The sequence below is a fragment of the Delphinapterus leucas genome, chromosome 2 (assembly GCF_059928025.1).
Source record: "Delphinapterus leucas isolate spDelLeu-1000000601 "Yukka" chromosome 2, BTC_Dleu_Yukka2, whole genome shotgun sequence".
Taxonomy (NCBI): domain Eukaryota; kingdom Metazoa; phylum Chordata; class Mammalia; order Artiodactyla; family Monodontidae; genus Delphinapterus; species Delphinapterus leucas.
Genome location: NC_143130.1, coordinates 39,267,628 through 39,279,111, shown reverse-complemented (window position 1 = coordinate 39,279,111; position 11,484 = coordinate 39,267,628). Strand labels below are relative to the sequence as shown.

Here is an 11,484-nt window from a genome sequence, read left to right as displayed (position 1 = left end):
GCACAAGAATCATTTTCTTAAGAAGGGTTGTTATTGCTAACCCCACAGCCTGGGACACATTCCAGAGAAACCAACACAGGGCTGTGACTAAGGTTCCCGTGCTCTGGACTCTCACCCAGGGTTGGAGATCCTGGTGCCCTTTCCAAGAGGTTCTGGGAATCTGGGCTGTAAGCTCCTTGAGGGATGTTAGAGTTCATGCCGTAAATACTTCTGGTTCCTACAGAATCCACTCTGGGGCCTTTGCTGCAAAGTCCAGGTTGGTAAGGAATTCTCTGATGATGGATTTCCCTCGTGGCGCAGTGGTTAAGAATCTGCCTGCCAAAGCAGGGGACACAGGTTCGAGCCCTGGTCCAGGAAGTTCCCACATGCCGCGGAGCAACTAAGCCCGTGCGCCACAACTACTGAGCCTGCGCTCTAGAGCCCGTGAGCCACAACTGATTAGCCCGCACTCCACAACTACCGACGCTCGTGCGCCTAGAGCCCGCGCTCCGCAACAAGGGAAGCCACTGCAATGAGAAGCCTGTGCACCACAACCAAGAGTAGCCCCCGCTCGCCGCCACTAGAGAAAGCCCGCGCGCAGCAACTAAGACCCAACGCAGCCAAAAATTAATTAATTAATTTAAAAAAAAAAAGAATTCTCTGATGGTCCTTGTTCTAATTTCTTAGAAAATCGCTCCCACCTTCTTTCTTCTGTTGCGGGCAGTGCTGGTTCAGGGATACAAGTGAGAACAACTCCACCGTTCGAGTGACCCATGACTGGTGGATCAGTCCCATCTCAGAACCTGCAGCAACAAAAACAGTGATCCCAGGGAGACTTTGGGGCCCCAAGGCTCTCAGTGAAGCAGCGGCCCCAGCTGCTGTCTGGTGCCACGGAGCCCAGCAAGTCCCCGGAGTCGGAGGCAGGGCTGTCCCCTGGCACTGCCTTTGTTCTCCTTCCCTGAGAAGAGGGCCACACCTGCTTCACCCTTTCTCTAAACAGACTTGCTCAGTGACAGGGCTGTGGGGAGTTGTGGTCAAGGAACTAGAGTCTTGGTTACAGAGGATCAGGGCTGAGGCACCACATCTCAAACTATCACTGGAGTGTGCATCCTGTAACACAGTCAATCAAGGTGTCCTGGGACAAAGGCATCCCGAGGTCAAAACCAAGTAAGGGTAACACTGTGAGCTGTAGCCCTTCTTAGAAGGAGTGGTGGGGTGGGGGTGGGGCTCACAATGCACATTAGCATAATAAAGGCTCTGAGGCAGCCTGTGGGAAATAAACTTCCTGTATGCCAATCCACGGTTCCTGAATTTACATGATTACAGACTTTTCTTTTTTCTTTTGGCACAACACATGCTAATGGAACACCTTTTACACCTTTAGGAACCACTGCTGCTCAGCCTCTTTCCTCACCAGGAAAGGTATCAGGGAGGGGCCCTGACCCTCACTGCCACCCCTAGAAGGCTTGTCCCAGGTGTGGAGGCTCTACATCCTCACCACTCAAGTGTGTCCATGGAGCAACAGCATCGGTCGCTGACATCTTGTTAGAAATGCAGAATCTCAGGCCCCAGCTCAGACCTACCCATCTGAATCTGCATGATAACACACCCCCAGGTGATCTGATGAACGGCAGTTTGAGAAGCACAGGTCCACATCTCCTGTTCTTCCTTCTTCAAGATGGCCAGGTGGGTCATCTCCCCAGCTAGGTGGGGCTCTAGGCCCCATATCTAGATGTAGTTGACATATTTTGAACCTTGCACCTACGTTTGAGAATTCCCCACATTATGAGTTCTCCTTCCCAAGGGCCCATGAGGGGAACCAAAAGGGACTGCCAGATGTCGAAGAGGCATCTTTGCAGAGGCTCATAAAAAAGGACCAGGGAGTTCTTCCAGCTTGACCTCCCCATCCCCGATCAGATGTCTCTTACACAGAGATGCCTGGAGACTCGAAGATGGTCATCTTGGGGGTCCAACCAGAGTCACCTCTTAGAGTCAGTCACAGCCTCCCCTAGAAGGTCAGTGGTGATCATTCACAAGGGTCAAACACAGTCACTCTTAGGAGCTCTCCCCCCGCCCCCCGCCAACCCCCTTAGGCAGAACCCACAAGCAAGGAAAGGTGAGCCAGCATCTAGGGAGAAGACATTTTATTGAGATTTTGCCACATAAATAGCTACACAAAGCTGGGAGGACTGAATGGAGCCCTGCCATCTCCCTCTGCACAGGTCACTAAGGAACCCACGGGGAGGAGAATTGGGAGGGAGCCTGGTCATGACCAGAGAGAGAGAGGACCCCCGGATGCTATCTGGAATGAGTCGTCTGATATGAGAGAGAGAAAGAAAGAGAGAGAGAGGCTAACAGCGTAGATGTCACGAGGGAGGGACAAGTGACGGTCAAAGAGGTCACAGCACTTAGGATCACTGGGTCAGAGCCTGTACCACGTCCTTCACCAGCATGGTGCCGATCACCATCTTCTCACTGTTGACTGTCACCTGGGCAGCTCCAGTGGGCTGGGCATCCAGGGTCAACAGGACCAGGCTCCCGCTGGTCAGCGTCCTCCCTGCAAACCTGAGGTGGGGGTAGAGGAATGAGCTCAACCCTGAGGCATGGGGCCCCTCCTTCAAATCAGGACCGAGAGCCCATCTCGTCCCCCTGCTGGTGGTCAGTACCTATACTCATCAGATGTCCCACAAGGGACACGACCCAGGTTGGCAGTGGCAGTCACTTTCTGCACCACAACGTGGTCACTCCGACAGGTGTCTGGCAGCGTGAGCTTCTCTGTGATCTCATTCATGCCTGACAGCTTTCCTGGGGACAGAGGTTATGATGAGGGCAAAGGCCACGGGGGGTACCGCTGGGTCTGCCCACTGAGCACCCTCACCAGGTTCTACTCAGGCGGGGCAGGTCTGAATCTCCCTCACCAGTCTTGAGGAGGGGCTACTTCCCTCTCGGACCTGGCCCTCCCTCAGAGAGCCTTGGTCAACCTCCCACCCCACCCAGGGCTCTATCCATACTGCTGAGCAGAAACTGACTGGGTGCTTCCCCACTGTCAGACATCTGGGCCACCAGCCCCTTGGGAGTGGCCAGTGGACTTGGTGGCCAGTCAGTACTTAGAGGTTTCCTCCACCTTTTCGTCTTTCCTGGTTGGCCCTCCAACCCAAGTGCAACTCTCTCCCAGCTCCTGGAGACCGAGTCCTCACAAAGAGATCACTGGGGGTCCTCACCCGACAGGCCAGAGTCCGGATGTCACATGTAGCCCTCACAGGTGGACCCCTAATTTCACACGTGGCAACAGCTCCAAACCTGTCCAGGACTCGTCACGTCCCCAGGCACTCACAGCATCCCAGGAAACCCTCACTCCACGGGTCTGACCTCTCCTCTCCACTCACATGCTCTACCCAGCCATGCGAGCTCCTCCGTCTGCCCTCCTGCCCGCCTCCTCCTCAGCCTCTCTCCCCTCCTTCTGCTACTTCCGCCATTCTTCTCCTCCTTTTGAGAACGGACATCCCTCTCCTGTCGCTGTCATGCCCTCCGCTCCTAACTAGTGACATTTTCTTGTCCCTGTACCTTTAGTCTCTCCATATCAAGTCTCCTCGATCCTAAGAAGCCCTCTCTAGAAAGAGGATACGTCATCATGCTAGTGCTGTGTCTCCCTCCCCAATGACCGAGGTTGGTCCTCGGTCCTTGGTCCTCCAAAGAGGACTCCATTTCCCCAAGCCCTGGTCTCCCTCAACCCACTGCAATTGGCCTCTGCCCCCCTTTTGCAATGACCCGCTCTCTCTGATGTTGGCAGCAGCTTCCTATCTGCTGGATCTGAAGGTCTTTGGTCATCTTGGCCTGCAGACCATCCAAGGCACTCTTCAACCTCCTCATCTCTCGTGGATCTCCTCCCACCTCTCACTGTTCCTTCTCTTTTCCCTCCCCTCCTTTTTCTCCCGAAGAAGGCAGGTTTTCCTCAAGGAAGGTCTTTGACCTTCTTATCTTCCCACCCATCTCTCTCCCAGGGTGATCTCACTCATATTCACAGCTTCAGTTATCACCGCTATGCTCCTGACTCCAGCCTAGAAGTGTTTCCTGGGCACAGACCCACATTTTCAGTTGCATATTAAACACCTCTTCCTGAATTTCCCAAATGTATTTCAAAAGCAGCCTCTCCAAAACTGTCCAAGATCGTCCCCCCCTTTCCCTTGCCCAATCCATTCTTCTTTCTTCCAGGTCAGGGGTTTGGCAAATTACAGCCTGAAGGCCAAATACAACCTACCACCTGCATGGCCCACAATGGTTTGTTGGTTTGTTTTTAATATTTTTTAAGTGCTGGGGGAAAAATCAAAGATAGATATTTCATGACACATGAAGATTATATGAAATTCGAATTTGTGTCCATAAATAGAGTTTTATTGGAATGCAGCCACACTCATTCACTTATGTATTATCCGTGGCTGTTCTTGGGTTACAACGGCAAATTACAGCAGAGATCACGTGACCCAGAAAGCCTGAAACATTTGCTTTATGACCCATTAGAGAAAAAGTTGGCTAACCCCTGGTCTAGGTGAATGGCACTGCCATTCTCCCTAGTATCTAAGCCAGACATTCTAGAGCCAGCTTATATGTCTCCCTCTCCACTTTCTTAGGGCAAACGCCCATGGCTTCCCTCTCCCCCACCTCAGCCTTTCATTCTTTTTGCTGTGGTTCTAATCCTGGTCACCATCTCTCATCAGATCTATTGTAATAGCCTTATAACTAGGCACAGAATTTAGTCCAAGGTCACATACCAAGCAAGTGGCACGTTCAGGGCTCATGAAGCCCCATGTTGCCTCCCACTTACGCTGTTCTGCCTCTTTTTCCTGCTGCAGATTCTCTCAATTCCAGTCCTAGCTGTAAGTGTTGCCAGATTTCTCCTTCTGAAGCAGGAGTCTGAACCTGGCCCCGTCTTTGCTCAGAAACTTCAATGACTCCTCTACTGCTAGGAAAACGAAGTCTACAGTCCTTACCTCTCTAACGACGGAGTTGGACCCAATAACCTCTGTGACCCCTTCCAGCTCTGAAATTTTAGGACCGAAATCCTTTAGCATCGCGTTCAATGCTTCCAGAAACTAGACCAAACATATTTTCAGCTTTGTTTTCACTACTCACCATTGCTAAGGGCTCCTATGCCCTAAAGCAAACGGCTCCCCTCCTTTCTTCCTGTAAATTTTCACTAACACCTACTCATAATGTTTCCCCCAGCTGGAATTCTGGCCTAGAATTTTCTGCCTGGCTGAGTTGAGACTGTCTCCAAAGCCTCACTGAAGTGTCCCAGGCTCTGTGAAGCCTTTGCTGGGGCCACAAGCTGTGAGGCCTCCCTCCATCTGCAGAAGCTGAGGCTCCCTCAGCATGACTGTATGGTGGAGCTGAATGAGCCCCAGTGGATGGTCCTGAGCACCCTCCCTGCCCACCTCCAGGGAACACTCACCCTGTTCCTTCTTGAACTCATTTTCACTCATGAACACAGGGGCCATAAGCTCCCCAACAGGTGGCTGAATGGAGACGTAGAACTGTCGGGTTTGGGTGCTGGGAAGGGTAGGAGGAGACAGAGGGAGAGGGAGTGAGGCCAGCATCTCTCCCCTCACCTTGCACTGTGTCTGAAGGGAGGGCTTGGAGGCAGCAGGAGAGGGAGGTAAGAGACCTGAGGTCTTGGGATGCCTTCCAGACACACCAGATCATGATGTGGCCCCACCTAACACCACCTCCACCTCCAGTTTACTTTGACCCCACCTCTCCCTAGCCATCGTCCTACCGCTCCATGAGTTGGAAACATACCACAGCTGGAAGTTGGCCGCCTGGGTCGAGTCACAGAAGTTAATGCCCATGACAGCAGTGGCAGATTCTCCGGGTGCCAGGGACTCTGCAGCAGTGTGAGGCAGGGGAAGGGGGAGAGAAAGACAGCATCGCCTGACAGGTCCGGAACCCTGACCCCTTCTCCCCTCCACTTGCAGAGCTGACCGCTCCTCTATGGAATCCTGGCCCTCTGAGACCCTGGAGAGACTGTTCCTGAGTTTCTCCTGAAATGTCAACACCCTTCCCCCACTCACCCTCACCCCCTTTAAGTCAGTGCTGAAACAACCAAGGCTCAAGCACCTCTTGCCCTGAGACGGACTTGCTCATTTCCTAGTCTGTCTTGTCCGTGGATTGTGCTAGATGCTATCTCCACACCCCCACAGCCTAGACCCTGGCCTGGCACAGAGGGGGGCTTCAGAAGCCACAGAAAGACCAGCTCCACCCAGCAGCCTCCTTCTCCACCACGTCCAAGGCCCTTCCGCACCGATTTCAGGAAATTCCTGGATGCTGATGCCAGCGGGCAGTTTGGGGGTGCCCACGTGTAGGCCCTTGATGGGGGTATCAGAGCTGTTGGAGAAGTGGATGTGCACAGACGCCATGTGGGGGTCCCCAGAGAAAGGTTGGCGGCTGAAGGTGTAGTCCACAACCAGCCCCTCGCCAGCTACGCGGTGCAGCAGCTCCTGTCTCCCGACCCCCGGCACCGGGCTCAGCAGCTGGAGGGGAGGACGAGGGCAAGCACGGAAATGGACGACAAGGCGAGAGCCCGTCCCAGCCCTGTCCCTGCTTGTGGTCACAGCAACGGAGGCTCAAAGCCATCCCTCCATCACACCCCCTTCACACAGATCCATACCGTAGGATGCGGCACAGAGATGTGTCCCTGCCCCAGCCCTGTCCCTCCCCATCCCACTCACCGAGGGCACCAGGGGGGAGTCTGTGAGCGTCAGGCCCTCCAGGTCAGCAGCCAGGCTGGTGGACACAACCGTGGGGGGAGACACAGGCTGGACACTGGGAGGGGTGACTGTGGGAGTATATGAGAAACATTATGACGAGGGAGAGGCAAAGTGGAATTGGCTTGGATCGAGCAGGAGCCCAGGGCCTAGGGAGTAGACGGCTCAGCACCACGGACAGTGAGGCACGTGGCAGCCTGGTGGCTCCATGGAGATATCCATCCTTGACCCCAACCCCACACCTGGAGAGGTTGTCCTGCTGCCCTCTCAGGCCCAAAGATGGATTCTGTCTGCTCCTCCCACCCCAAACCCCCGAGGAACCTAGCCCAGAGCGTCCATGGCCCTTCCTAAGTCATACTCCCCAGGCCTCCTTCCCCCTGTGACTTCTACCACCCAAACTCACAGTCCTCTAGATCAAGCAGGGAGATCTCCTTGGCTGCAGGGGCACTTTTGCTGCTGGGAGGCTGGAAGAGAAAAGCAGGATGTGAGTGTGGAAGGGGAGCACCCTGGCCCAGGCTGGGTTATGGGGAGATGCCTGGGCCTGGCCCAGAGGCTGGGGAGGGCCCTGGTCCATACGCCCATCCCCATCCTGCCCCATACGCCCATCCCCATCCTGCCCCAAGGTGCTCACTGTTTTCTTCCTCCAGGAGGCAGGTTCCGCCTGCTCCTCCTCTGTCTCTGATGTCATCTCAGACTCTGAGGAGCTGCTGCTGGAGTCACTGCCCTCCTCTGAGGACGAGCCGCCTTCTTGTCCCTCTGGCTCCTTCTTCCTCTTCTTCATCTTCCTCTTCTTACCTTCCTCCTCACTATGTTCACTGGAGGAAAGGGGGCAAACAGGGCTTGGGCCCAGCCTGGATGACCCCTTCTTGCGTCACAGAAGAGCAGGGAAAACCTTGAACATTGGGGGTGAGGGTGGGGAGCCTGGGCCAGTGGACTCCACATCTGAGCTCCTAGGCCTGGGTCGCAGTGAGAGCTTTAGACCAGCCTGTGCCAGCTCAGGGCCCTTCCCTGACTGCTTCTTCATGCTGCGCCCCACGCAGAGACCTCCTGCGGCCATCACATGAGCAGAACAGCTCCTGAGGAGGCTCAGGGACTCTTAGGAGACTGGCTAAGGCTGGGGGTTAGCCCTCCGTTTCCAGGGGAGATCCCTGGAGCCGCCCAGTCATCTTACCTCTCACTGCTCCTCCCTTTCTCCTCGTCCTCATCCTGGTCTTTGTTGTCGGACTCACTGCTGGACTCCCCAGAGCCGCTCTCGCTGCTGCTCTTACTGTCCGATTCACTCTCGGACTCAGGGTCTGTGGAAGGACTGTCTCAGGCTTCCCTCCCTCGTGTGCGGGCCTCCTGGGGAGCCCTGGACACCCAGCTTCAGACTCTGCACTGAAGAAGCAAACTCACCTCTTCTCCCTCCAACCCCCCGACCTGCTCCCGGCCCCAGACGCCAACCAGACCGACCGGAACACAGATGGACCCGTGTGGATAGACCTACACAAGCACACACACATCTGGGACGTGCAATCCTCAAGTGCATAAGCACACATATAGGTGCACACAAGGAGGCACACACCCTCTTGGACACGTGACCACCTAATACAGGAGCACACAGGTACGCTAGATAGTCAGCCACAAGACACACACGCAGGCAGGAGCACAGGGCCCCAGCTCTGCCCATCTCCTCACCGCTGTCTGCAGACTCTGTGGGCCCTGACTCTCCCTCGGAGTCTGAGTAGAAGGGTTTCTCCTTCTCCTTCCTCTTCTCCCTGTTTGAGCACTTGGTCCATTCAGGTACCTGGAGATTGTGGGGTGGAGGGCGGGGAGCCATTAAATCATGGATGGGGAGGGGGAAGGAAAGCACAAGCCCCTCTTTTCTTTCACTCTAGCTCTTCTCAGGGCCCCACCTGGTCCTGTCCCCAAGAGGGAATAATGGGGGGAGGGAAGGGACCCTGTCCACGCAGGGGAGGCACTCACAGAGCGGCACTGCCAGCAGGAAGGAACAGAGTGTAGGGAAGGCACAGGGGTGCAGCATACAAGGGGGAGGGAGGGGGCAGCACAGGCTGGGAGAGAGCACGGCACACAGAGCAGAGGGCACACAGCACACAGGGCGGGGGGACCTTAGTGTATTCGCCCAACAGGCCCACATGGGTCTCAATAAGGGAGAGATCTTCTTCCTGCGTGTGGGGAGGGTGTCAGGAGGGCCAGGCTGGCACTCCCAGGGCTCCCTGCTGTCTGTCCTTCCCCACACACAGCTCCACCCTCCACCCCTGCTGACCTCCACATTGCGCACAGATGGGTCCGGGGCTTCCTCTGGCCAATCTGGGAGCTCCTGGTAGCCCGTTGCCTTGGCATTGAGCAGGTGGGACAGTGAGCCCAGCTGGAAGTGGTCCCGGTCTGGGGACAGGGTGAGAGGTCAAGTCAGTAGTGGCAGTGAGGAAATGCCCTGGGAGTTGTTTCCTAGGTGGGGCCGGGTGGCGATTCTGGTGGGAACTCCCTAGCTAGACAGAAGAGAGGGGTGGACACGTTCCCTAATGGCTCTTCTGCCCTGACTGAATCTCCAGGCCCACATGCTGGAAAAAAGACTGTATGGCTGATTAGATCAGGGGCTGAGGGGTTGGGGGAGCTGGGACCACAGAGGAGGGCAGGAGGGGCTTCTGGGCCCAGAGCTACTGCTGCCTGTCTGCCCTGGTGCCTGTTGGGGAAGCAGAGATGCGGGTGTGGCTTCTCTCCCAGGGCAACGGGGGTGGTGCCGCTGCACAGCCAGGCTCAGGAAAGAGGCCTGCTTGGGGCGAGGGTAGCAACTATGAGTAAGAGGCTGGCCAGGCTGGGTCAAAGGGCAGGGAGGTGTGTCTGCTCAGGCTGGGGACTCCGTGGGGAGGGTTGAGTCCAAATGGGAGCAGGAGGGAGTCAGAGCCAGAGGAGGGCAACCCAGAGACTTGTAAGTGGGGATGGTGTTAGGGAGGAGAAAGGGACCGTTCCCCTTCTTCCTGGGAGGTTTCCACATCTGCCCCATCCCTCAGAATCTCCTTGCTCCTGTGGTCCAGGGAAAGATAAAGCAGAACAAAAAGATACGCAGAAGAACAGAGCTTTGTGAAGGAAGTTCCCCTCCTGAGTAGGTTCCTGGGTCCAGAGAGTCAGCTGGGGGACCCTCCCCTTCCCACATCTCTCAGAGCCCTTGTCACGGGAGACCAGACCGAAAGAAGAGGCAAGGCAGAGGGCCTGGGGCTGGGGATTTGGGCTGACCTCCAGTGACAGCCCAGTGAGTGCTGGCAGCCGCCTTCTCAGGACACTTACAAACATACACCTCTCCTTTGTTTTTGCTTTTTTAAGATTTTTTTGACGTGGACCATTTTTAAAGTCTTTATTGAATTTGTTACAACATTGCTTCTGTTTTATGTTTTGGTTTTTTGGCCACGAGGCATGTGGGACCTTAGCTCTCCAACCAGGGATCGAACCTGCACCCCTGCATTGGAAGGCAAAGTCTTAACCACTGGACCGCCAGGGAAGTCCCTACAGCTCTCCTTTGTATGGATTTCTACTTCCTGCCTTCCTGGGCCCTTGGTAGGTAAAATCTTGATACATATAGTGCCTGCTCAGGGAGTAGGATGGAAAGGAGAGCCCGAGAGGAGAGAAACCAGACGCCCATCCTGCCTGGGAGGGCAGAGACTCAGGTGAGTTGACGGTGGTGGTGGTTGTGAGCGGGTGAAAGAGCAAGCCCTGGATGCTGCAGGATGGGCAAAGGGTTAGGCCAGGGGCACAGGACTGGCATTTCTCCAGAAGTCCTGCCCACCGAAGGCTGGTACCTGGCTGAGACTGAGACCTCAGGGGGAAGGGCTGGGACCAGGTTGCTGGCCAATTCTCCCCCTCCCCCAGGAAGGTTACTCTGGATTTCAGCTCCCACCTTTGAAGGATGACTCCAAGACTGGAGCTGGTTTGGGTGCCAGGAAGAGCTTCTTGGCATGACGGCTGAGGGCTCCACCCTGCTCCGAAGGGACGATGAGCTGCCGGGTGAAGCGTGCTCGGTCTCGGATATCGTAATTCTGGTCATACTTGGCCAGACTCAGCACATACTGGGTCAGCAGCTTGGTCTGGGGGACAAGAAGTGGGTCAGTAGCCATCACAGAGGGTGGGGACACAGGAGGTCTCTGAACCAGATTCTTTTTTTTTTTTTTTTTCTTTTTTGTGCCATGCCTGTGGCTTGTGGGATCTTGGTTCCCCGACCAGGGATCGAACCTGTGTCCCCTGCAGTGGAAGTGTGGAGTCTTAACGACTGGACCGCCAGGGAAGTCCATGAACCAGATTCTTTTGGCCAACAGCTCCAAGCACTGCTGCCTCCACCTGACTTTCCCTCCCAACCTGCCATTGTGCCAGACCCTGCATTTTCTCCCACCTCCCCGGCCCTGACTCCCAACGCCAACTCTGACAACTGACTTGGCCAGCAACAGAGCTTGCCCTTTTGGAAACCTCCCTCTTGGCCCTGGGTGCCATTCTTCCTCAGGTTTGTGGTCCCCACTGCCCTAAGCCCACTCCTACACCACCTAGTCCAGGTTGGGCCAATCTTTCCACCCTGAGGTGCCAGAGTGAGTGAAGGTCTGGAACATTCTGCTAGACCTCACATTTTCTAGGCTCCATCACCTGGGGGGAACTAGGTGACAAAAAGAGAAAGGGGGAACACATAGGAATCCCCCTGGCAGGGGCTGCCCTCACACCCCATTGACCCACATAGTATATTCTGAGTAGATTCTGAGCAGCC

The 11,484-nt window shown here is 55.5% G+C and overlaps 1 protein-coding gene across 3 annotated transcripts in view; it reads right to left on the bottom strand.

Annotated features, from left to right (window-relative positions):
• Nucleotides 1-2,107: 2,107 nt before the first annotated feature.
• The window catches only part of AP3B2 (adaptor related protein complex 3 subunit beta 2), a 31,247-nt gene continuing 21,870 nt past the window's right edge, over nt 2,108-11,484 (bottom strand). Inside the window, exons 15-26 of one of the 3 annotated variants that reach the window (XM_022554645.3) lie at nt 10,633-10,819; nt 9,007-9,125; nt 8,418-8,526; nt 7,912-8,035; nt 7,372-7,555; nt 7,144-7,204; nt 6,705-6,811; nt 6,278-6,506; nt 5,776-5,860; nt 5,429-5,526; nt 2,646-2,784; nt 2,108-2,544 (exon numbers count right to left, since the gene is read on the bottom strand). In XM_022554645.3, coding sequence (XP_022410353.1) covers nt 2,394-2,544; nt 2,646-2,784; nt 5,429-5,526; nt 5,776-5,860; nt 6,278-6,506; nt 6,705-6,811; nt 7,144-7,204; nt 7,372-7,555; nt 7,912-8,035; nt 8,418-8,526; nt 9,007-9,125; nt 10,633-10,819 — 1,593 coding nt within the window. In that variant the 3' untranslated portion in view covers nt 2,108-2,393. Of the gene's footprint in view, nt 2,545-2,645; nt 2,785-5,428; nt 5,527-5,775; nt 5,861-6,277; nt 6,507-6,704; nt 6,812-7,143; nt 7,205-7,371; nt 7,556-7,911; nt 8,036-8,417; nt 8,527-9,006; nt 9,126-10,632; nt 10,820-11,484 lie in introns of those variants that run through there. The other 2 variants (XM_089906732.1, XM_089906731.1) reach the window with 2 other exon arrangements.